Genomic DNA, 27,846 nt, shown 5'->3' with positions numbered 1-27,846 from the left:
AATTTCTCTTCTAAAAAGCCCCATGTCCCTAAGTTATGTGGTCAGCTTTTCACTCATTGGAGAGTAATATGCAGCTGTAAGTGCCCATTCCCAACCACCATTTCCCACTTTAAGAATCTGTACCTTCTCTCTTTCTTCTCTTGCTTCTCCTCCCCCACGTGTCTGTTTGCTAACCTTACCATCTTTGTTTTATGGGCGCTTTCTGGGCATTCACAAATAATTCAAGTGTGAATGTGGCTTACCTGGTGTTAAAGTCACAAGTGAAGTGCTTTTAGATAAGAGTCAAAGACAGAGTTAATGTGTTTACCTACTGGTAATATAAGGAAATATAAGGAAAGGATATGGAGCTTTGACTAAAGGCTACTTTCATATATATATTTTTCTCAGTCTAGTTTTGGAAGAATATATTTTTTAATTAATGTAGTAATTAAATACACTTTTAATCTGTACCTTTTAGGGAAAATCAGTTTATTTTGGTAACCAAGATTAACCAAATTGTTTGGTAGTTTGGAAATTGCTTAGTTCAATAAACTACATATGTATAATTCCCTTTCTTTACAGAGAAGCACTGGCAAAATGTCATCAAATTCAACTGCTTTTGCACCAGTAAAATTCTATTCTTCTGGGTTAATTAACAGCAACACAGACAACAATCTTTCAATCAACAGCCTCTCTCGGGATATTTTAAATAATTTCCCACACTCGATACCCATGCAGAAGAGATTATTGGTAAACCTCAGGATGGTGGAATACAAGCTAGCTAAACTGGAACATTTCCTAGTTACCAAGGGTTTGAGAGGTGTATCAGTTGGCCGGAAATCCACCCAAAAGCATACAGGATGTAATTGCAGTGGTGGAAATCATTAAAGACACTTTGAGTAGATTCATTTCATTGTATGTTTTTGCTAAATGAATTATTTTTAAGAGGGAGGGGATGCCAAGTCAGATACAAAAAAATCCAGATACCAGGTTTCTTACACTTTAAGGAATTCATTACATATGGCTAAAATATATTTACTGGAGAAGGAATAGAAACACGATAGAGAAACAAAAGCATTTCAAAATTTTTTTATCAATAAATAAGCTACAGTAAACAGACTAGTTGATATATAGTGATTTTAATTTCACTCAACTGTGAAAAACACTTTTCATTAATGGTTTACAATACAATACTATAAATTATCTCCAAGTTTGCATTTAAGTAGGTGGGATTTGATGGAAATGTTTTCCATTATGTAGAACTATGTCCCTTGCCACTGTTGAATCTGGGTAATAATAATAAAAACTATCATTGAGCCCCCTATAATATACCAAACTCTCTGTTAAGATCTGTGCTTTCCACACTTGTGAAGATGGTGACAAAAACTTTTAACTATTCTTTGTGGACAGCTTTTGAAAAGGATTTCTTTTTCTTTACACTTCCCTTAATTAGATATTCTTTCATTTACAATGCCCAAATCTTCCCTGAATTGGAAAAGCCATTTATAGAAAATTACACACCTTAAATAGCACCAAAATGTAGTTATAGAATGCGTGCAATATAATGTAGATTAAAATTAAGGAAATGTATTTCTAACCTCTAGGTAGCCATCTATTTTCAAATATTATTTTATAAAATCTGGCATAACTAAGGAATTAACACTCTCTTGAAGTTTCCTGACAGCATTTAATCTGTCTTCAAAGAAAGCCCTCAGAATGGGCCTGGTGCAGTGGCTCACACTTGTAATCCCGGGACTTTGGGAGACCGAGGCAGGCGGATCAGTTGAGGTCAGGAATTTGAGACCAGCCTGTCCAACATGGGGAAACCCCATCTCTACTAAAAATACAAAAGTTAGCTAAGTGTGCTGGTGAGTCCTGTAGTCCCGCTACTCAAGAGGGTGAGGCTGGAGAATCGCTTGATTCCAGAAGGCGGAGGTTGCAGTGAGCTGAGATCATGCCGCTGTACTCCAGCCTGGGTGACAGAACGAGACTCCATCCCCACCAAAAAAAAAAAAAAAAGAAAAGAAAAGAAAAAAGAGAAAGAAAACGCTCAGATTGTCAAACACAAGTTTATCTTATGCATTTGTACATAACTTATTGAGGTGGTTCAATTAGAGGCCTACCTATTTACCTACCTTCATGTCCCCTCCCCTCTAAATAAACTACCAATATAAATTAAAGAAATGCCTTAATTTATTACTCCTTTCATCTTCAAACACAAGGAAGAGAAAACATTTTAAAATGTGTAGGGAAAATTATTTCTTCTATTATCACTCATTTGCCAAGCACAAAATACCAGCCACAGTGTATGTGATTCTTAAACTTCTTTGGGTCACAAGTTTCTTTAATATTCTGGTGAAAACCATGGACTCTCTCCCTAGAAAAATGCATGTAGACATACACACAGAAAATGGTCCATATAATTTTGGTTTCATCTGCTCCCAGAAGCCTAGGCTAAGAAATTTAAGAATCGCTGAGAAGTTCTTTACCTATGTAGACAGTGTTTATTATCATAGGCTATGATGCTTAAACCAGTTGTCAACAAAATATAATCAATATATAAAGCTCTTAGTGATATATTTAATTATCCTTGGTAGGGAAACTAGGACATAGGACTTTCTAATTTGGCTTTGCTTATTCTTGACAAGTTTGAGAAGTTTATCTTCCAATAGTATGTAAGTTACCACCTGTAAGTATTAACTTATTCATATAAGACAAAATCACTGTATCAGCCATGTATCACAATCGTAAAAGGCTAGATTTGATTAAAGCCATTTTCTCATTAACATTTAAGTTCATATTCTATTTGAAATGAAACCTATATTTCAGAGAGTATAATGGACAACTCTTAATTTTGTGAAACACAATAGAAATTAAATGGGTCATAGTTTTCTTCCAAATTACCTAAGAAAGGAAGATTGTTTTTGGGAAAATAAGTACTCAAAACTCCATTTTCTAGATTTATCACTTACTGGCCATAGGATCCTTATTTTTCCATCTTATTTCACTCTTTATAAAGAACATTAACTAGTAAGTTCCCATAGAAAACATGAGCTATAACAAATGCATGGAATTTTTAAACATATTTGGATAAAAACTATTAAACTATAGTCCTCTTACAGTATACGTAGTACATTTGTCCATATATTTATCACATCTCTAATTAAGTTAGGCCTTCAGTTTTAACCCTTTCTTTTAAATGTATGGATTTATCCCCCCCAGATTTGTCAAAAAGAAAGATTATATATTAAGAAAATACAAGCAAATAATATTTTAAAACTTGTGTAATAGAAAATATATTTTCCAAGTGATTAGCTCAAAATAAAGCCTCCAATGTATTAGAAGAGCATTATACTTTTTACAAAAATATAATTGTGAAATAGAGACAGTTATGTGTGTGTTATACAGATAGATAATCTAAAAGGAAATATACTAAGCATATGGGTGAGCATTAAAAGATTTACATTTTTATATTGCATTTCTGCTTAATGTGAAAAAAATTACACTATCATGAACATAGTATGTACATTTTACTATTCAATTAACATATAAATAAATAAGTTTCCCTCATTCTAAAAAATAATCACATAATACAATCATTTTTTTTTCAATGAGATCTCATTCTGGTTTTCTGCTGCCACTAACAGTAGGTATTTCATGGTCAGCCTCCTTTTTGGGATCTGTCATGCCTTTATATCTCTCCCCACGATGTTGTTCCAGGTATGGACCCCAGTTAGCAGCTGGTCTGCAGCAACTTACAAGGCGCTGAAATGCAAAAAGAAAACATTCTTGTCTGAGAATTTAAGTGCTACAATCTGTAAACAAGCAAATATTGAACTTTACTTTCATGTAAATTATTTTTTCTTTACTAACAAAAAATAGGAATCATAGAAAACTAAACAGTGATTATCTGAATTCCTAATAATGCACAGTTTACCAAGAAAAAAGTATAATCAAATGTAGTTAGTTGTTAATAGAAGTATATTAACTACTAAACAAAAATAACTGAGTATGAAAATGATTTCAAAAGAAGGTGTATGAACCTATTAGAGTAACAGAGTGACTATTCTGACCTTCACTGAATCAGACATTTCCATCCTGACCTTAGGATGAGGACGAGCTGAGGATCTAAACCAGTGTATATGTGGAATGTGTTTCAATAACAAAGGAAAGGGAGTTCCAGGATCAAACCATTGATTTGGATTTATTGTTGCATGGACTTAGGAATTTATTTAAATCTAAGGCTCCTGAGCCTACTTTGTCATTGTCCTACTGAGATGTCATAATGAACTTCATACCCGTAGACCTCCATGGAAGAGGGATGACTCAGGGTCGAAATTGGGTTCAAGCTATTTACCAGGATTATTCCAGTATAAAAACACTATTAGGATGTATATTTTAGCTAGATGAGGTTTAAAAGTAGTGACTATGAATATAAAGCAGACAGGTCATTTGCTTTGTGGCATCTTCAGGGACAATTCAGCACAGGTACAGATGCCATAGCTGTCATATGCTAAGCACTGTAGCAAGGCCTGGGAATATAGCAACAAGTAAGTCAAGAGCTTCCCCACAAAGAGCTTATAGTCTAGTATAGAGAAACACAGCAAATATATAAATAATATAATACCATGTTATACACTAGTAACAGATGGTTGTGTCAGGTATAGAAGTAGCCAAGAGGAAGGAATAATTAATTATATTTTATATAATCTCATATTACCACCATATGAATAAATTAATCTTCACTTTGATCATAGCTACTTTGTATAATGTATTATAAATTTTAATGCACTCACTTGAAAGATGTTTCCTTTAGCCTGAATTATTTTTATGATAGCCATAATTGGTATCCAAATAATGCAGAAAATAATCATACACCAGCCTAAAGCAACTCCCCAGTCAGGATATGGAATTGTGCCATAATCAGGTCTATGAAATTGCACCAATGACCAGATAAATATTGCCTGTGAAAGTAAAATATGCAAAGACAAAGCTAAAGATTAGACTTTTATTGCGCTAATGATTAGCAATTTGATTCTGTTCCTTAGATGTGATTTGTCAAAATAATTAATATGAAAATATATTCAAACAATGGAGATAATCAGGTAACAAGCCAGAAGATAACAATATGGAATGAACCAAAATAAATAACTCTATTTTTACTTTGAATAAATTTTTCCCAAATTAATACCATCATATATTTATAAATCCAAATACTTGTTCAACATATATTTCAACAAAATACTTGACCATATATCAGATTGAAAGTAAAATAAGATCTGAAATTTTCTGTTATTGGGCTTTTCACTTTGATTTATAGTATTATGGTTTTATTCTATGCCATAGATTAAATCTATATGCCAGCATATAGATTAATACAATGAGAATATGAAGTACACTTTAGTGGGCATGCTTTTCTCCTTGCTTAGGAATTGCTTCTATTCTTTCCCACTGCACAAGGCTCCCCTTTTGACACATCAAAAACACGTGTGCATTTATACACACTATTGGTGCACATTTACCAAAGCACATTTCACTTACAGCCTCTTACTGAAGAAAAAAAATCAATATCTGTTTAGGAAATACAGCGAAATCTGAATCTTAAAGATAAAAACACTTTCAGGCCAAGTTAAAATAAACCTACTAGAAATGTTGGATCATTAAAACTCATTATTTAGAAATTGGTAAAGCAAAACAAAACAAAACCCAATAATTATTTAGGAGTTTCCTTATAGTTAGCTGTTTTTGTTTTACTAAAATCAATGAGAAAAGAATAAATAGATTCATAAGTTTAATTTTAAAATTCAATGGCTTAGCTCCACTAATTTAATTATGGCAATTTAAATGTATTTTACAATTACTATAAATGTACATAACTATAAAAGAATGGAGGAGGGATAGTAGAATCCAATACACATGACTTTATACAAAATAGATGGCAGTGTAAATCATTTCATATGTAATACTTTCTCATTTTAAATTAAATTCAGGTGCCAAACTTAGGTAATCAATGAATATGAGCTGCTTTTTTTGTTTTTTGGGTTTTTTTTTTTGAGACAGAGTCTCCCTCTTGTCGTCCAGCCTGGAGTGCAGTGGCATGATCTTGGCTCACTGCAACCTCCGCCTCCCGAGTTCAAGCAATTTTCCTGCCTCAGCCTTCAGAGTAGCTGGGATTACAGGTGTGCACCGCCACACCCCGCTAATTTTTGTATTTTTAGTAGAGACAGGGTTTCACCGTGTTGACCAGGCTGGTCTCGAGCTCCTGACCTCAGGTGATCCACCCGCCTCAGCCTCCCAAAGTGCTGGGATTATAGGCCTGAGCCACCATGCCCGGCCAAATAAGCGCTTCTTAAGAGATCCAGCTAAACCTTCTATGTTGACAAGGAGGCTTATTTTATTATGGAGACTTGTCAAATGAAAATATTTAGTGGCATTTTCAAAATCATTTAGCAAAAATATAGAGTATCCAAATATTTTAATTCAGCATTATCTAGTTTCAAACTGCTCACTTTTTGAAATTGATTTCATAATGTTAAAAAATGTAATCCTCTCTACAAACAAATGTGACACTTTAGATTTGAAGGAAATCCTGGGTAAAATTACTTAATAGCTTTTTCTAGGAAAACCTTTGATGCATGAAGGCAAGGAGAACCAAAATACATCTATGAAGCTTTGACACTACCCCATCTCACAACCATTATTTCTAGTCCGTAATCACTCTCCATCCAGTGTAGTGTTTATTTTGGTGCTCAGCCATCTACTGTCCTGAAATGTTATTTGAAGATTTTAAGTTGATATGTATGTCTCTGGAGTAAGACAACTTTTGCTCTACCTCAGCTACTAAATAGTAATAATTGTTGATTTTATTAATATAAACCATTGCCCTTACTGACACAGGTAAGTTTCATTTCCTACTTTCAGATGCCAAATACCTTCCTCATTAAGAGATAAAATATGGGTTAAAATATGACTGTTGTTTCTCAGCACAAAGTATATTTAAACTGAATTCCTTGAAGGGAGGATCTGGGTCTTATGCATCTTTGTTTTTTTCTGTGCCTGGCAGAGAGGTTAGGAACATTATTGGTGGCTCAACATATTTTTTTTTTTTTAGGGAATGGGTGAATTCATATTTTATTTTCATTTATTCTATTGATAAATTTTAAATTATTGATAACTTTTATGTCTACATAAACCTGTTTATTTTCTCAAATGGTAAATGTTTAATGGCCTCAAAATAATACTGCAAAGGCATTTTAATTTAGGCAACTTTGAGGCACCAGCCATATATACTTCAGAATTTGAAAGTCATTCAAAATTACGTTGCCTTTTGTCTTCAATGTGAATTATTAAGTTTATTTTAGAATGTATATATTATTGATATCAAGTTCATGGTATATTATTACTTACAATCAAAAGGATAGGCGTAATAACAAACCAGCAAGCTCTCCACCATAGCCAGAATATCCACCTCTTTGCTCCAATCATCATTTCTATATCCTCAATGAATCTGTTCCCTCCTAAAGAAAATAAAGAGTACATTGAGTGCTTGCCAATATTTTCTTCCAGTAACCATTGTGGCATCTATTATATTTCTGTGTCTAAACATTTTTCTGTATCACAACAATGAATCATACACTTGTAATTACCTTTTCTTCATAACATATTTTTGTCCAGTATATTTTATTTTACTATTATAATAGTATAAAAATGGATACTATAATTCGGTAATCATAATGAAAACGAATCAAACTAAACTGTCTTAGTAAAACTTGAAAATAATTTTATAGTTACTATTTACCGTAAATCCAGATGATTCCTACTAGCTCCAGTATAGCTGCAATTAAAATGCCCCATCCAGCGCAGAAGTGGTCAATCAGATGAACCCAGTAAATTCCAGCCTACCAAAAAAATGTTCATTACTTCTAAGTATATTTTAACTATGTTTATGATTGATGAGGTATTCAAATTGAATCCATCAATCTTGACATATGCTCTTTAGTTTCACCTCTGCTAAAATGTGAAAAGCAATGTTTCAGATGTACACCCAAATGTGGCTTTAAATATCTCAAAAATCTTTCAATCTATACTGAGTCACTGGAAAACAATAAACACTTAGAATTGTTGATTATCAAAATGGTATACATTGTCTGTATGTTCTGTAGAGGCCGCTAAGAAAGGTAGCATGTGTTTAAAGTCTGTAATCTTATTGTAACTGAGGTAACTGTCCATTATTGGTCCTCCTCATCTGCAAAGTAGACTTACTATAAAAGCAATAATCAAGAAAACTGGGCCAAAACCCAGAAAACTTTGATCCAAGTCATGCATGGACTTGTCACTAAGCATCCTCTTAAGCCTTGGTTTTTTTAGTTAGGTTATAAAGTATGTTCCAACTAATATTTTTTCTATGAAAATAAATGCTGTAGTATACCTGAGTCACACAGACGAGACCAAGGAGAAACAAAACCAAGCAGCAGCCCAAAGTTATGGGAACCCTCATTTTCTTCATCACTTTGGGAAATAAGTCTTGAATCGTTGTTGTGATCGTTTCTTCAGAGGGGTAGAAATGACATGTTATATGTCAACTTATTTGCCAATATTGTTAATCACATAATTCAATGTACCTTAATCAAATTTACAAATACATGTTGAGAAGAGACTCTGAGCCCTGCTCCTTACTTTTAAAAACCCATAGGGTTATTTCTTTTGACAGTCACCACTTGGTCTGATGAAAATCAAATGCAGTTCTATTTGTTGTTTTTAGTCTGCTTTATATGATTTTTCACTGATAGTAACTGTAAGGTAACAGTTCCCTGTGAGCTGAATTAGTGTAAAAGAAAGAATTCTAATAGGACTTTTAAATAAGGTAAATTTTTGAAAGAGTGGTGTGGAGACAGAAAGGATTCTAGGTTTAGAAATAAATGTTTTCATGAAATAGGGAACTGGCTAAGAGTAGAAGGATGTGTAAATGAAAATATCAGAAAACATGTTTGAGATTTTCAAGGACTTTGAAAGCCAACCAGAAAACTCTGGACTTTATCCTATAAGCAGAGTAATCTATGAAAATATTGTATTTGAGAAAGTGGTAGGATGAAAATTGCTTCAGAATTTCCCTAGTCATGTAAGCTAGGTAAATCTCTATGTATGTATAGACGTATGTAGGAGGATGATCATTGAAGCAGTGTGTTTAATTTTTTTAAAATTGCATATCATTCATATGCCCATTATTATGGCAACAAAGAGATTGTGATTTAGTTACATCTACATGCCTGTGTATCAGTGGTATTTGTAATGAATGCTAAAACAACTTTCAGAGTCATATAACTTCACATTTATGTGAAACTTTAAAATTGTATGTGTTATTTACAGAAACATATAAAATGCATATAAAAATGGACAAAATAACATACAAAATCCACTCTAAGAGTTGCTTCTAGAGAAAATTGTGAATTGTATTAGGAAGAGAAAAACAGAGGACTTCAAATTCACCTGTAACAGTTTATTTTCTTAAAATATCTGAAACAAGTATGATAAAATAGTAATGTGTATTCCTTTTGAATGTCAAGTGTTTTTCTGTATTTAAATTTTAGTTAAAACAACTTTGAGAAAGATCATTCTGAGATTAACAGCTAGAGAGGGTAATAGGGGTAATAAAAGCACGTTTTCAAGTAAAGGAAACACAAGAGAAATATAAGAGGAATATGTTAACACTGGAAGTATTACTTACCAATTGAAGCAAACTGAGAATCGAGACCCAAAGTTAAAAGCATGAAAAAAAATAATATGGACCAAAATGGACCACCTGGGAGTTGGGCTAGAGCTTCTGGATAGGCAATGAATGCCAAATCAAAACCTATAAAAAATGTATGGTATTTTAAATTAGTTACCAAGAATATTCACGTTTAAACATTTACAAAATAAGATATTTTTAAAAAATCTCATCTTATCTGACAACACAATCCATGACGTACATTTTTTTTACCAACTATTTCATGTTCCCTTTTTACATTATTTAATTTGGTTGTTTTGTGATGTGATAATGGGAACACGTGACATGAATTAAGTTAGCAATACAGACTGTAATGTAAATGGTACATTCCTCACGTAAGAAATTTTAATTCTTTTTATAGTTTCATTGAAATTATTTTATTTTTTAAGATTGACAAAGAATAACAACTGTCTTAAATTCCAGAAACATAAATTAGTTTGTATTATCTTAGGCTAGAAACTCTGAAAGAATTGCACTATTAAGAAATATATATTTATGAACTAACTTTTGTTTTTAACCTTCTCTTCAAATGTTTACCCAGAATCACTATATGGATATATGCAAAATTGTATATAATGAAAGTATAAATTAAATCTTGTTTTCCATTTGATGTTACCTTTAGAGTGTTTTTAAATTTTGTGCCAGTTCTATTTTGTGATCCTCAGTTTTAAGTATTTTTGTTTCTCCAACCTCCCAGAGGACTAACTTAGGATTCATGAAAATTAGCTTTTAGTCTAGGCTCTATTACTTCCTAAATATTTGACCTTCTCCAATACATATATGACCTTTCTGTGCATCAATCCACTTCTCTGTAACTGAGGAGCTGGACACTGGATAATCTACAAGGTCCCTGACATTCTGTTATGAATCATCAGTCTTTCCATGATATGATACTAACTATAAACAAAATTTTAATGAAGAATCTCTACTTAAAAGAACCCTAGTATTTTTTTCCCAAGAATCTATAGCCACATAATCAAGCATCCCTAGCTAATATCTATAAAGTTGGGCAGTTCACTAAGATTCCTTTAAGGCTATACACAGCTGGACACTCCAAGTCACTTGACTCTCTTATGTATATGATGTTCATGTGATTTAAAAATTCAAACCTAATACTGTAATTATACAGAGGGATTTGTATGTACATTTTCTTTCTTTTATAATGTATGGGAAGTGTTTAGCATGATGCCTGAACCTTGAAGTTGTATAGTAAGTGGTTCATATTAAGTACTAACCTAAACATCCTCTCTTCTTCAACAGCGTTTCCCTAATATACTCTTGTTTACATGTATATTCATTATATTATTACAGCAACCAAATTATATAAGATAAAATAAGGAAGGAAATGCAATATTCTAAATCATGACTGTTTTAAGTAAATTTCTATAAACTATATTAGAGTTTCATAAGTGAGATACATTGAATTAATCAAAGTTGATCATATACAGCATTACATACCTGATTTTACAACTTGAGAAACTTCCTTTCCAGATATATGGGCCATGTGTCCCAATATAGAAAAAATAGCAAATCCAGCAAACACACTAGTAAGACAGTTTGTCAAACAAACTACAATGGCATCAGAGAAGCAGTTGTTTTTGAACTTATTGTAAGATGATAGAGCAACTAAGCCACCCCAAGCCACTGAAAGGGAGTAAAATATCTGAGTGGCAGCATCTTTCCAAACCTATAAGAGAAAATAATTTAATATTTTAAAACATATAATCAATTTTTCACTCATATAAATATTTTACATATGCAAATGAATATGTTAGTAATAACAATGAAATGAAAACCCAAATGCCCACTACTCAGCTTGAGAAATAAAATGTTACAGTCTTTTAAAAGACTTCCTTATCATCATCACCTTTCTACCCACCAGTGGTAATTGCTATCTTGACTTTTGTTCATAATTTCTTTGTTCATTTTTACACTTAGTTTTGAATGTTTTGGAATTTATAGAAAAGTTAATACATGTAAACATATACAATGTGCCATTTTTTATTAGGTATTATGAGATTTATCCATCATCAAGTTGAACTGTATAAAATGTCCACTTTGTGACTCAAAAGAATATTAGCAAATTCATTTAGTTAAATTAAATTTATGTAGTTTTAATTATTCTTTTCTACCTGTTTGTTTGTTTGTTTTTGAGACACAGTCTCAGCTCTGTTGCCAAGGCTGGAGTTTGGTGGCAAAATCTTGCCTCACTGTAACCCCTGCCTGACAGGTTCAAGCAATTCTTGTGCCTTGGCCTACAGAATAGCTGGGATTACAAGCACATGCCACCACACCCAGCTATTTTTTTGTGCTTTGGTAGAGATGTTGGCCAGGCTGATCTCGAACTCCTGACCTCAGGTGATCTGCCTGCCTCAGACTCCCAAAGTGCTGGGATTACAGATGTGAACAACCATGCCTGGCTCTTTTCCACTTCTTTATTACCACACTGCATATGTCACAATTTATCCTTTCTCCTGGTGATGGACATTTAGGTCATTCAGTATGTTGCTATTATGGATCTGTGAACATTCTTGTACATTCCTCATCTGTAGGTGTGGAACTGTGATGTCGTAAAGTATCTGCATTCCTCCCTTCTAAATCTTGCCAAATTGTTCTTTAAACGATTATACCATTTTGCATTCCCACCACCTGGGTGTGAGGGTTCCCATTCCTCCACCTACTTGCCAACACTTCATTTTCCATAGGAGTCGTTTTTGTTTCTGTGAAATTCCCAGTCATGTCTTTTGCCAGTTTTTGGTTTGGACTGTCTTACTTGGTTTCTAAAATTCTTGATGTAATTTGGATTCTAATCTTTTGACTATTATATATGTTGATATTTTTCCTCCCAATTTGTGGCTTAATTTTTTTACCTTTTAACATTGTGTCCTTTAATGAACCAAGGTTTTTGTTGTTGGTTTACTGTAGCTGAAGGTATCTATCTTTGACTATATGTGTTAACCTTCATCTCTATAATTTTTTAAAAAACTGCTTAGCTCAAGGTTATAAAGGTGTTATTCTATATTTTCTTCTAAAGGAATTAAAGTTTTGCCTATATTGTTAAATTTTCAATTCACCTAATATTGATATTGTGCATATCGATATATATGATATGTGAATATGTGAAATTTCCAACTGATGTTGTTTCCTGAATGGGATATCAATTGCTCAAGGATAATTGATATTATCAATTAAATAAATTAGATATCAATTGGATATCAATTCTATCAATTGGATTATCATCTCTTTCCTTATTGATCTGCATTGCCACCTCTGCCACATACCAAGTTCCATTTGTTTTTGTATCTATTTCTGTTCCACTGGTCTATATGTTTATACCTATGCTAACACCTCAGTATTTTAATTAGTACAGCATTATAAATATTGTTTCATATCTGCTAGGAGAAGTCCTCTTTACTTCAGATACATCTTGGGATTTTGGCCTTTTTCCTTTCCAAATAAAATTTAGAATCAAATTTCAAGTTCCATAGAAAACTGTTTTGGGATAGATCATGGTTATTTCACTTATATTTAAGAAAACCATGTTAGAATTAAAATGCCCTCTTATTTCTTAGGCCACTGTCCATATTAAGAGATGAACAGCATGCTCATGTTGGTCTCTGAGCTTCTTTTACTTGATATGTTATGTGTGCCTGTGTGATGGTGAGGTGGGTTTGGCAGTCCTGTGTTGTGTAAGAATGCTACTGAATACCATGATGTGTTCCTAGGTTGCAAATAAAAATGAAGAGAAATTCCAAACATAGTTTTAATCTCCATATCTATTAATCTCATACCCATATACAAGATTATTACATTATGGATTAGGAAATCGTAATTCAAGTTTTATTAATTGGCTGTATACAATTGGCTAAAACTGAATCTATATAGGTCTTAGTTTCATCACTGTAAAATGAGGGAGTTAGAAAAATAATCTCTGAATTCCTGAAGACTGCTCTATCTATAAATTTGTGTGGTTCTCTACTCTCCTGGATATCTCAATGAAGTTCAGATATTCCAAGAAAAGGAAAGACACCTGATTATGATTCCATGTTTAGAATAAATATTGTGGGGATTGAAGAAAAAAACCTAAGAAAAACAACTGTCATTGCCAGCAAATCCCCCAAGAAAGGAGATGGGTAATGTTATGTTGGAGAGTAGAGGGGTGAGAAGATTAAATTGTATGTTTCACAAGGAGTTTTAGGTTTTACTCTGATTTTTTAAGATGTTAGAATCACTGAAACATAGAACAATATAAAAGTGTCATATAAATTTTTCAGAATGATTTCAAGGAAGTACAAAACCCAGATATCTTAGGCTTGCAAAAACCACTAAAATAATATCAAAGAGGATTTTTAACTAGGTTCAAAGTCATGAGTTTAAAAAAAAAAAATGGTGAATCTACTTCTTCGGGAAAATGTGATTCTAACAAGATAGTATAAGAGAAATAATTGAAATAATTGTACATTAGCTCATATTTATATAAAAGCTTGCTATTTCCAAGTTCATTAACATATTTTTTCTTGTTCAATAACCTCACATAGAGAAGGTGATGAATGATAATTTCCATTTTATTTGTTTCTTATTTACCATCCAAAATTGTCTTCAAATGGGGAAGAGATTAGCCAACAAGGCTAAAAAGAGTGAGGCCCAAAATAAATGAAGAAGCAAATTAAAATGGCCTGTGAACACATCAAAGTATATTAAGCTCCAAGACTATAATAATAAAATTCCATAGATCTAAAATAAGTTAAATCTGTGTGATTAACTTATTAATCACTTATTAATTGAGAGGAAATTACTGAGCACAAAAAAGGTAACCAATGACCAGAGACTGGCATTTTAGATTTCAGAAAGGTAACTGTAAATTAATGACAGATTTCCACAATTAAAAGCTAATACATTTGGCACTGATCACAAAAAAAAAATTACAAGAAATAATTACACATCTTCTTGTAAGTATTTAGTAAAGAAGACAGCAGTGGCTGGAAATTAGCATGAGATCCATGAAAAATACTATAGCAAATTAAAACTAATATCCATTTGAATAATACTACTAGCTTGGCAGATAATATAGCGTCTCTTGATTTCAACATAAGATTACAGGTTTTTAGTTGAACACAAGCTTAATGTGTGCTAAGAATATGATATGGCTAGTAAAAAAGTAAAAGCATTCTAGGCCATACTTACAGAAGCATACTATCTGTAGTATACTTACTGTTAATACTCTCAGCAGTCAAATTGTGAAAGATTTTACATACCAGTGGTACATTCAGTCATTATATGAAGGTAAAGTTAAAACAGGGTTACCCAATTCTTACTCATGGCACATGTTTAGGTTTCTGGTATAAGTAACAATTTTCGTTATGGAATGTTTAATCCATGTCAAATTTATGTTTTAACTTAACAATTCATTAGGCAAAATTTGATAATATTTTGGGGATATTAAATTTTGAAGAAAATTAAAATGTATATTAGACAATTAAACTTTCAACAGTAATCTCTAAAACTACTATGAGTTTATCCAATAAATCACATAGTCCTAGTCATCAACTTGCAAATATTTATGCATGAAATATTGTTTTTCATATTAATAAGCCTGAAATTTTGTTGGTCAAATAGAATCAATTTATATGAATAAAAAATGACTTTTAAACCCCTATTTCTAAAAATTATCTCACTATCAATTAAAGAATATTAATGATATGTTAAATATTAACTAAGTCAGACATCCTAGTGGATAGAAACTAATAAATGTAATTGTATATTCTTTTGCAAGCTATTACATTACAATACTCATATGGAACCAAAGACGTTTGGCATTTGCTTTTAAGATTTACCTACTCAGATAATCTGAAATCCAAGTTAAGACTCACCTCAGCTTCCCTAAGTTTTGTGAAATTTGACTGTGCTCCAATGTAGTATGAAATGCCTTTTGAAGCACCCTCCAGAGTTGCACCTCGTACTAACAAGATCAGTAGGACCACATAAGGGAAAAGAGCTGTAAAATATACCACCTACCAAGAAAAGTAACCAAAAATTAGTAAGTTATTTTTAAAATCATGTTGTATAATTGCATACAAGTGAAATTATTAGCCAGTTGAGATTAATTAAATAAAGTGCACGGGATTTCATAGGGTCTGATGATATACCAGTATTAGCGTGATTTCTTATTTGCATCCTTACCACTCTCAAATAATCCATTTCAAAAATACTTTGATGTATTAATAAGCATTTCCTAGGTTTATGTTGTAAATAAATAATACATCAGCAATGATAACTTGGATTCTCAGCAGAAGACTCTCCTAAATATATCCTTATACATGTCTGTGGAGACTGAATGTCTTCTCTCAGTAAATTACTACATTGAGGCAGGGAGGGACATGATTTAAACCCTGCATTGGTTAATACATATGCAGCCTTCAAATAAAAGAAAAATATTTCCTAGCAGATGTTCAAATCCAAGAAAAGCATATTGAAGTGAATACTGGACACTTGTTACTGTTATCCTTACAGCTACCATTAAGAGAGTTTGATAGCACACACGCAAGTGCACTGCTTCTGTACTAGATAACACATAGTTCCCAATGAGAAGATTGCCTTTGAGACCAGCTTTGCCTTAATGTGGATGATTTCCTTGATCCGTAGATGTCCTGTGTTTTATAACACACCCAAGGAGACGATTTAAACAAGCCATCCAGATACCAATAAAAATTAATTGCCTGGGTAAATGGCCTTTAATGGACTGTTTCAATATTAACATCAAAAGGAAACCAAGGGTTTCAAAAATGTGGAACTAAAACATTTTGGAAAGTTTTCACTGAATTTGTGATATTCACAGCATTTTTGTAATGTAACAGCATGTCTCATTATAATTTAACATTAACTGGATGTGCTAGATAATGTACTGAGAATACAAAGACAAGATTCCCAGTTATTCCTGTCCTCAACCTTTAAGGAAATTTCCATTGACTAGTTAAAAACACATAGACATTTTTTTCTGGGTATTGTGTAACTGTTCACAGAGAAAATTTCATGCTCTCTTAAATTACCATTATTCTCTCTGAAAGTTTATAAAAGTGAACAATGAAGTGTGAAAATATAACAGAATGCTTTTCAGAAAAGGTCCTTTCACTGAGAGAAAAAGTTCTGTGTTCATTTTGGCAATATTTAAGAGAATGAATACATAGTGGGTGTATACACACACACACACACACACACACACACACACACACACACACTTCTCTCTCTTCAACTAGGGGATTCCTGATACTATTACTCTATAGAACAAGGATCTAGACTTTTCCAAACCAAACATTGCAGTATATGATTCCATTCAAAATGTTTCTTTGTATAGTAGGATAGAAAATTTAGTAATATACTCTCAAGCCTCAGAATGCTTATCAGCTAAAAGGGTCCATGTTTTTAGGAAATGTGCAACTCTAGTACCAGCTTTTATTTTGTTTGTTTGTTTTGTATTTAGCAATAAAAGAGATCCTATGTATTTACTTAGAGCTTAAGATGACCACTGAGAAAGCTTTTCACACATTTAAATGCTTCCATTATAGAAAAAAAAACATGCTTTTGATAATGCTTGATATTGAGCTACAATGAAATTAGGAAGCTGCTATATCACTATCTGATGTGTTTTTTAAATTACCTTGCCAGAAGACTTGATTCCTTTAAAAAGTGCTGCTCCAACTATGAGCCAAGCCAGAAGAAGACAAAGTGCTAAATACCATACAATTACTCCAGTCTCATCCATTCCACTTGATCGTTGGAGCGCCACTTTACTGAAACACATAAGCCATTTTATGATCACAGAATCACTTGTCTTAAAGAAAATACATTGAATGTTTTAATATCATTTGTCCAAGTGGAAGCTTCATGAGTATTGTATCTTATTAATAGATCAAAATTCTGTGAGCCTTTATTGATGGATACCATCAATGAAAAGGCACAGATAGTTCATTAAATGACCAGCCTCCTAACTTCAGAGTTAACCACATCCAATCCAAAGTTTCAAACCATAGAATAAAAGATCTATTGATTCTTTTAGCTATTACTTTCCTCTATTTCAAGATCCTTTATGTAAAGAAATTGACTTTATATCAGATTTTATATTTTACTATTGCAGTATTTTTCTCATATTAAAATAATGAGGAAAACATTTAGATTATAGTAAATATTTTCTCATTCTGTTCTTATAGATATCATCAAACTCAAATGATCCCATTATTCACACCTTTTCCACAGACTTTATGTAAAATTCCAAGATTCTCACTAGGTACATGCATAGATCTAGGATCTTATTTCTAAGATTGAAGTTTGAGAACATTTGAAGATCCAAAGTTTAAAAGAGTTACAAAGGTCATTAACATGTGAATGAAGAAGAGATCATTTAGCAATAGAGTCAACAATATTAGGTGAAGGTAATGGATAGGTATAGAGTAAGTAAAGAGAGATCATTTAATAAAAGTAAATATAACCCTATATATCTATTCTTACCATATAATGACAATGGTAAACAAAATTGATGTGGAATTACACTTTTTTAAAAAAGCAATCTTATTCATCACCCAACTATTTATTATTACAACTTGATCATTGCAGTCTAAAATTTGGATATTTTTTCTTCAAAGCAATTTCCTAACTCATAGCTAATAAGCACTTAATAAGTCAGTACAGCATTCTGCCCATTTAATAACTAATTTATAAAAGAGATTGCTGACTATGAGCTAATTTGCAGATAACTACTAATAACATGGCATAGGTAAACATTTGAGTTAAATGAAATATAATTTGCTCTGACTTCTCTTTTTCTATTTATGTGAATTAAGGAGGGGTTGATTAATATTTTGTTGTTTTATATGAATTTTAAGATAACATCTCTTTAAAAGTAAATCATCTAGCATACTTACTTCCAATATTGTTCACTGGGAAGCTGCCCTGGCTGATAAATTTCACTGCCATTGATGCAGGTAAGATTGTTGATGTCTACCCGGCTTTTATTTATTTGGATAATCTCCAGTATTCCATTATTTATTGTACTCACATTACAGTGTGTTACTAAAAATGATAGAAAAAAAATATATAGACACAGACATGTACTTAGTTTTAGAAGAGTACTTTCCTGGAAAAAAAAAGTTTTAATGATAAATTATTTAAATTACCATCAAAATTGTTACTTGGAGAAAGTGGAGTAGAAATCTTACAGATGGAATAAGCTACGTACATTCAGCATTTTAAAATCTTGTCTACTAAACTAGGAGGGATTACATAATTGTCTGCCTTTGTAAACCATGATTATATTTACAGTAACAACAGGTATAGAGTAACAATTGTTTCAGTTGCAGTATAGTGCTCTAACAAACTTTTGGTATGTGGAATTACCTATGCAGCGTATGTTTTAAATTAAAGCCTTTAAACTCAGAAGCATTACATATTTATAAATTTATTCTCTGATGTACATAGGTAATTAAAATGGCAATAATCTATGACATAGATGGTACATTATCCCTAAAATTAGCAACATATAACATGAACAACATCTACTGTCTCCTGAGACACACACAACTCTCATGGATAGCACTTTTCTCCCTTTGTCATTTTCTCAGTTTCTCCTCTCCTGCCCAGAACTTAGGCCTGGAAGAAGTACTCCTAGGCAAGATTGAGCCTTCCTGGCTGCTTTCAGAGATTAACACATTGTATTACTTATTTTTCAGATTATATATGTTATCTTCTGGTTTCACCAGTGACCTTTGGACCCCTTAAAAATGTACCTAAATTGCTTAGAGAATGATTTAACCCTTCAAGCACATAAAAAAAAATGAAAGAATTATTTGGGGGTTGACAAATTTTACCTATTGGTGATCTGCTACAGTTTTTATCTGACCACGAAGAACAATTTTTCCATGGTAGTTCACTTTGAAAAGAAGCAAACATGTAGTAAAGACTATAGGCAATTATGACGTTGTAATAGATTGTCACAAAAATGGATATCAGGACCATTGTAATTCCCACACCTAGAAAAAAAAGAACAATTAAAAACCAAACTCAAGTGAAATTTATTTTGCTAATTCATAAAAAAAAAAAAAAGTATCTCAATTACCACAAAATCAATTGTAAAATAAAAAAGACTGTTTCCGGCTTGGCTTGGTGGCTCAGGCCTGTAATCCTAGCACTTTGCCAGGCTGAGGCAGGCGGAACACTTGAGGGCAGGAGTTCCAGACCTATGTGGCCAACGTGGTGAAACCCTATCTCTACTGAAAATATAAGAATTAGCTGAGTGTGGTGGCGCACACCTGTAATTCCAGCTACCTGGGAGGCTATGGCAGGAGAATCGCTTGAACCTAGGAGACGGAAGTTTCTGTGAGCTGAGATCCGCCACTGCACTCCAGCCTGGGCGACGGAGTGAGACTCACTCAAAATAAAGAAAGACTGTTTTGAATGACTTTTTTTCTTTTTTCTTCCTGGGAGAGTAGGGGTTAATGCTGTCTGAGCAATTTTCTTCTAAATTTAAATTCACTTTTATGATTGGCTTTTGGATGCAGTTTTTCAGTTGATTAGAAAAGGTTTTAAGGACAAGGCCAGAAGACTTGTTTTACGCCCCTCAAATTCACATAAAGCAAAACCCAAGTCTATTACTTTTTCTTACTAAGCCTACAAATTCTTGTCAGATCATGCAAAGCAGACATTCTTTAGACCAAAAAAAAAAAAAAAAATTCAAAGCTCATATCTTATTTACTCACTGAACAACACAATATTCATCTACAAATCAACATTTTGAAAAGTAGAAAATGAAGCCTCTAAATTAATGACATGAAGGGATGGTGTACATATTTTTACAACTATGTGTAAAGAAAATTAAATAATTCAATGACAATCTGAATTTAAATATCAAAAATTTCCTTAACTAGGTAGTTTCAGAATGCAGTTTAGCATGCTGAATAAAACTCCTATGCTTAAAACTAGCTTTTAAGGTAGTTTCCTCACTCTTCCAGAGCAATATTCTATTCACGAATTTATTTTTGATGTTGCATTGAAAACAATTTTTGCAAGCTAGCATATACCAAAATTATATTTAATCTTCAGACAAAAGAGGTAGTTTAATGCTTAGTAACAATTAAGGTATTTATTAAGCTTTACCAGTGTCCTATTAGGAGCATCCAAGAAAAAATAGTGGCCTACCTTCAACTTTTCTGAATGAGACATTGTAAAAGATATGCAAAGGCAGTAGGACAAAGGCTAAATAGAAGTAGAAAAAAGTCAGAGACTTTAAATTAGAGCACTAGATCATGTGCCAAAAGAATTCAAAAGGTGAAAATAGGAAAATAATGATACCCTTATAACTGTCTTTAGTGTGCTTTCTAACCCTTCCCATTTCTGCAGCCCAGGATAAACAGAAATAAAAACATTTGATTTTTAAATTCTATAGTGGCAAACTGTGCAGCAACACAACAATAATGCATGTTTACTTTGCCTTAAATTGTCAGAATAAGCAATTTTTTCTTCCTCGTAGTGAAGGTAGCTATATGCACAAATATACTAATAACCATGGTAAAGAAAATGCTTTAATACCAACCTTGAAACAATGGAAGAATCCTCCAAACTGAAACTGGACCTAAGCTAGCAAATTGTCCCAGTGAACACTCCAGAAAGAACAAAGGTAAACCAGCCAACGCTAGCATAATTGCATAAGGTATCAGGAAGGCACCTAAAAAAGGTAAGAAAGAACCAAAGCACTATTACACGTCAAAGTCTTGATGACACTTTCACAACCAACATAACATTTTAAAAGCATCCTGATACAGTGGAATCAAAATGTGCTGGGTTTGAGCCTAAACTTCACTACTTTCTATGAATAAGTAGTTGATTCTTTAAATCTTGGATTTCTCATCTATGAAATGGGTATCCTAGTATTACCTAATGAGGTTGTTGTGATTATTACAAACAATAAAGTATAAAAACTTAACCAGAGGAATTGAGCGATCCCAGGCATTGGAGCCAGATAGACCTAGGTTGAAATCCTGCCTAGACCATTTACCAGTTATGTGACCTAGGGCAACTTACCTAATGTCTGAACCTTGGATTCCTTATAAAAGGGAGAACAATACCAACTCAGTTTGTGGTAAGGGTTCAAATACAGGGCCTATGTGAAAATGCCTGCCAAAATGGCAGGCACACAGCCATTTTGCTTTTCCTCCTTTCTCCTTTAAAAATAATTGATCTATTTTTAGGACTAGGGGTAAAAATGCTAATGTGGCTCAGAGTGTAAGTTACTGAAATTAGGTTTATTGTTCTCCAAAGAGTCACAAGGTTCTTCACTCAATACAAAACATATTGTTTTTGTTTGAAAACTCTGAATTTTGAAACATACTCATTAATTTTCAATTTGATTAAGAATAATTCACCCACACTAGATGATTCATCTCCCCCATTCTTTTAATCTTTTATCATTTTCCTTTTTTTTTTTCTTTCTACTTTTGGGGCATAGTGTTTTTCATTAGAAGCTTTACCAAATTATAGGTTGAAGCCAGGACAGAATATTAAACTTATTGATAAAACATTCTAGAAATATTGGTAAAGTTTAATAAGGAATGTAGGGATCAGTGGATAAAAATGGGTTTTCAGATTATGTACATTTTATTTACTCATGTTACAGTTTTGCCTCAACTATTTTTCATATTATGATACTGTGTAATGTCACACCTAAAAATAACATTTTTTTCAACTCTCAGAATACATCTACTACAAATGAGTCTATAAAGCACTTGTTATTTATTCATAGGTAACTGACGTACTTTAATGCTAACCCTGGAAGTCACTAGACCATAGGGAAAAATATGTTTGTAAAGATGTTGCAATGCACATACCATCTTTACTATGACTAATAGAAGTTCAAGTCCTGTGAAAGACAAACATGAAGAAAAAATACAGAATATCCCTGTTTAACTACAATAAACAAGTTTAACCAGCTGAGTGTGAACAGGTATTTTTCTTTACAAAAGTTATTTTCTTCAGTGTTATGTCTGACTTCTCAGCTATTATTATCAATATTACCCATAGTTGATAAATTGTTAATATAGTGGCCATAAATTGTCAATAATGCAGACCTAGACCCTAAAGTGACAGTTCTCTTTCACAAACTGTTAAAAAGAATATACAGATAAAAATGTTTCCAGGTTTTAGAAATAACTTTTAAACCTGACCATATTATTAAACCTAATTAGCATTTAACAAATTTGAATCTCACTTTCCTCTTCTAGTCTTGGACAAAAGAAGAAGCATTGAGAGTGTTAACTTAAAAAACTGAAAACCAATATGGCATATTAAATTTTAGAGGAAATGATGAAAAAGATAATAGCATACAATTAATATTATTGTTTTGACTATATTTTAAAAGTTTCTATTATAACTAGTTTAGGCCGGGCATGGTGGCTCATGCCTGTAATTCTATCACTTTGGGAGGCCGAGGAGGGTGGATCACAAGGTCAGGAGTTCAAGAGCAGCCTGGCCAAGATGGTGAAACCCCGTCTCTACTAAAAATATAAAAAGTAGCCAGGCATGGTGGCGGGCACCTGTAATCCCAGCTACTGGGGAGGCTGAAGCAGAAAATTTCTTGAACTCGGGAGGTGGAGGTTGCAGTGAGCCAAGATCGTGCCACTGCACTCCAGCCTGTGTGACAGAGCAAGATTTTATCTCAAAATAAAATAAACTTGTTTAATGTAGTTCCTAGAAAATTGTGGCAATTATTGGGCCTATGTATGATGTCAAGGCACAGGGGATTTCTTACTCTAAACATAAGTTACAAGAGGCTTAAAATGAGTCAGAATGTTTCTCTTCACCACACTGGACCTTAGGACATAGACATAAACAAAATTGTAGTTTCTGATGTGTTTTCCAGCTGACTGAATGACCCAGCTTCTAGATAGGGGAATTTATGCTACTGACACTTAAAGCATTTAATAAACAGAATTCCTTTCTTAAGTCTCTGAAGACCACTGTGAATATTGTAATGTAATCAATTAACAAGAATTATGATTGAAATATCACCACACAAAATCCTATTATACTAAGAAAAATAATTATAGTGGCACAGTCTCACTGGCACCCAGTTATGAAATATAAGGGCATGTCACCTCTATACTTCTAATAGAACCTGTAATTACAAGTAAATAAAATATGGTGTAAGTGAAAAAGTTGTTTGGACATTACTAGAGAATTGTGCAATTCATTTTCTTTCCCATTGTGTGTCACCTCAAAGTTATATTTCTCTCCTTATTCTAATTGAGTCTACCCTAATGATCTACAAGGTATAAACAGCATTTTTTTGCAGGAATCAAACATCAATCCTAGAACTAAATTATTTCATTTTAGAATGATCATCTACATAGTCAGTCCAGTTACATGTAACTTAATATTGCAGCTTAAAAACTAAACATTTAATTTTTAATCATCTCTTTCCACACTTAAATCATCACAATATAATGCATTATTTTAGTTAAACAAATAATTTATTTGAGCTTCTTAATTGAACTTGATTTCTCTGTTTATTTATGATTCAGCTATAAATTAAGCAAAGCACAATTTGAGTCTGAACAGATTATCACAGAAACATGCATAAATTAGGAAAAGTATGTCATAGTTGAAGATTACATGAGATCTCATATCAGAAGCTTAGAAGTGCTAAAAATAAAGCTTTCATCAAGTTTATATCTGAGGATTTTGTGAAACTAGCTTTCTAACTTGAGCTAGTAGCTCAGACTAATTAATAAATTCAATATGCTTTTTTCTCATTCTCCCACTAACCCAAACTATCAACTATCATATGCCTTCCTTCAATGTGTAAAACATCCTCAGAGGCCATACAGCATCACATTTAAAACTGGAGGGAAAAGCAAAGGTGTGGGGTGGGGGTGAAATAGAATACCTCCACCATTGTTGTAGGTCAGATATGGAAATCTCCACACATTTCCCAATCCCACTGCATATCCAACCATAGATAGAAGATAATCCGATTTTTTGGACCAGTTACCACGGTCCTGATTCTCATCATTTTCACCAACATGGAAATTCTCTGATGAAGCTGACACTTTCTGGGGAAGAGAAAACATCAACAGCTTTTCTTTCTACTATTACAAATTCCACAGAAGCATAATTTCACAAATCCATAGAACAACACAAAAATGGGGGGAACAAACCCTGAAAACCATAGCTGAGGGGAATGCTTTAGAAAGTTTGGGAGATTTCTGCTGATAGCTGCTTTTACTTTACAACATTTACCCATTAGAGTGAGCATGGTTCTGTAGGTATGTTTACTACTCCATCAGCTGAGATTATCCAAATTTTGGTAAAAATGTTAAATGTGACACCAGTGTGAGGCACAAATGAAAGCAGACAAAGCAGGTTGGAAATACAAAGGTCTCTGTCACAGCAGTGTGAGGGGCAAATGAAAGTAGACAAATCAGGTTTCAAATACAAAAATCTTAAAGATGAATTAGATAAAGTCATTACTATTGATATTGTAGCAGATCTTTGAGCAGGAACAAATGTAGTTTCTACTGGAAAAAAAGCAAACGAACAAGAATCCATAAACTTTTCTTATGGCGTGATAATATTGGATATATCAAGTTAAGGGTAGTTTAACTTTTCTCTGTCTTATAGATTAAAATCAGTGCTTTTCTAAAAGCCATAGAATAATGTGCAGAAACAAATTCTCCTGTGTCACCAGATGGAGTAGCTCTCTCTCCACTTGGGAGGGGGAGGAGGGATAGGGGTTCTCCCAACCTGCTCACTGCTCTGGGGTATGGAGGGTTCCTTGGGTCAGTTAGGGACAGTATACTTTTGCACTTTTCTCTAGCATATGGACACAGTTAGGAAAGGGACAGAGAACAGGATTATATGGGTACTCCCAAGGCAGAGGATGAGGTAGCCCTGAGTCTTCTAGCTATGAGAGTAAGAGCTTTTCTTTTTTCTCTTCTCTATAGTTATATCTCAGCCACACTTAATAGTTGAACAGAAATGTGGAGAACAAGGAAAAGTCACAGAAAGCAAAAACTGAGACTAGCAACTTCTCTTAAGTTTTCCACTCTCAGGCCCTCCACACCTCCCACAGCTCCCAAACCCCTACCTCCATCCCCCTGCACTTGAAGAAATTCAGGCACTTCAACTTGTCCATGGTTGAAGCTGGCTCCGCCTCGTCTCCTCTTGCAGTCTGGCTGAGCTTGACTGGTGGCAGGTGCACACTCCCCTGTTCCTACTTGCCAGAGTGAGCCACCTTGCCCAGGGGTGGGACCATTTATGGAGAAGCTCTCTCCTCCCCCTCCTGGGTGTCCAGTAGTGTCAATTACCGGAAGGGACTAAAGTGAGGCTCTGGTTTTTCCCCAGGTAAGCCTACATGTAGCAATCTCCTGCCCCAGCCCTGGGAAAGGGCTGGGCTGCTGGAGAGCAGAGCAGTCTGAGCCGAGATGACTGACGGACTTTGACTCAGAGCTGTGTAGGTGCCTTTGCAATTTAGTCTCCTTTCCTGGGTTCCCTGTTTCCTCCTAACCTCGCCTCAGTCTGGTCTCTGTTCTGGTGCCAAGTGTTGATCTCCACAAGTGCTGAAGGGAGAAGAGGGCCATCCTGTTCCCCAGAATTCTCCTGAACAGACCAAACCACCCTGGGTCCTCAGATTTCCCAAAGTTTTGCCCCTCACTAGAAAGCACTTGATTTCCTGGGGCAAATGCTGCTCCCAGAAGAAAAGCCCCTGAATTGGGCACCTTGAAAAGCAGCCAGGTGAGATAAGATTACCCAGCTGGCTCAGCCTGAAAAGAGCAACTTGGAACCTATGTCTCGGGCTCCCTTCTCAGCCTTCAGGACAGCTTTGCCTTTTACAGGGATTGCTTTGTGTGGTATTTCAAAGAAGCCAAACACAAACAAATTATTGAGTAGGTTTATGGGAAATTCTAACCCTAACAAAGAACCACTCTCTGTAAGAAAGATGAGGCTTAGAAAGTAAACTATGAGGAAACATCCCAGCATGACCAGGGAGGAAATATTATAATGTGGTTTACTAATAGAATGCCTTTTCATCAGAAAACTCAAAGGATTTAAACTCAGTCTGCCCGGGTAAGAGATAGTGATGGTGGTTCTATGAAGCACAGCACAAATTCATACACAGAGAGGAATGAACAAATAGGCAATTTCTGTACCCAATGTACAGCTCCTTTGTTCTCCACTGACTGATAAAATTTTTCATTTACAATAGAAATATGCCCAAGGGAATCTAGGCAGGTAAGGTAGAGAAAGTCCATGAAAGATTTAGGGTGCTAGTAAGGAAAGTAGCAGTAAGTTTCACTTAACTTTGTCTTGAACATAACAAAGGCTGATGTGCATGTGTGTGTGCACACATATGCGTGTACCAATGGGGAGTTGGGGGAGGGAGAGTGCTAATGCATGAGTGTGTGCCTATTAGTACTATATACTACTGGTGTGACCTAAAGGCTAAGAGGAAACAGAAGGGAGAGAAGCAAGAAGGGCTTATAAACCTCCTTATAAAAGGAAGAGCTAAAAAGCAAATCCAATAGCATTTACTAAACTATCAAAATCCCATATAAATGAAAGGGGCCCACTTTGGGGCATTGAAAACAATTGGTAATCAAGAGACTAGAAAGAAAACAAGAAACATAAGGATAGAGAGATTATGGGGATTACAAGGTGTATTAGCCTATTCTCATGCAGCTATGAAGAACTGCCCAAGACTGGATAATTTATAAAGGAAAGAAGCTTAATTGATTCACAGTTTCACATGCCTGGGGAGGCCTCGGGAAACTCACTTCACGGTGGAAGGGAAAGAAAACATGTCCTTCTTAACATGGCAGCAGGAGAAATGCCAAGCAAAGGGAGAAAAGCCCCTTATATGACCATCAGATCTTGTGAGAACTTACTATCATGAGAACAACATGGGGGTAACCACCCTCATGATTCAATTACCTCCCACCAGGTTCCTCTCACCACACATGGGGATCATGAGAACTACAATTTAAGATTAGATTTGGATGGGAACACAAAGCCTAACCATATCACACGGCAAGGGTATTTGTTATACAATGGGACCAATTTTC

The 27,846-nt window shown here is 33.9% G+C and overlaps 1 protein-coding gene across 1 annotated transcript; it reads right to left on the bottom strand.

Moving 5' to 3' along the window:
* Positions 1–1,101: 1,101 nt before the first annotated feature.
* On the bottom strand, positions 1,102–26,038 carry SLC6A14 (solute carrier family 6 member 14). The gene is made up of 14 exons (XM_032258321.1): positions 25,872–26,038; positions 24,672–24,837; positions 21,324–21,455; positions 19,603–19,764; positions 18,661–18,808; positions 17,400–17,532; positions 15,616–15,756; positions 11,204–11,432; positions 9,704–9,829; positions 8,408–8,526; positions 7,778–7,877; positions 7,387–7,496; positions 4,776–4,943; positions 1,102–3,744 (listed from the first exon to the last, which is right to left on the bottom strand). The coding sequence occupies exons 1-14, from the start codon at positions 25,917–25,919 to the stop codon at positions 3,598–3,600; spliced, it is 1,929 nt and encodes a 642-aa protein (XP_032114212.1). The 5' UTR covers positions 25,920–26,038; the 3' UTR covers positions 1,102–3,597.
* Positions 26,039–27,846: the final 1,808 nt, after the last annotated feature.

Source organism: Sapajus apella, unplaced genomic scaffold (assembly GCF_009761245.1).
Source record: "Sapajus apella isolate SASKATOON/1434 unplaced genomic scaffold, GSC_monkey_1.0 scaffold102, whole genome shotgun sequence".
Classification (NCBI taxonomy): domain Eukaryota; kingdom Metazoa; phylum Chordata; class Mammalia; order Primates; family Cebidae; genus Sapajus; species Sapajus apella.
This window is presented reverse-complemented; position numbering and strand designations above follow the sequence as displayed.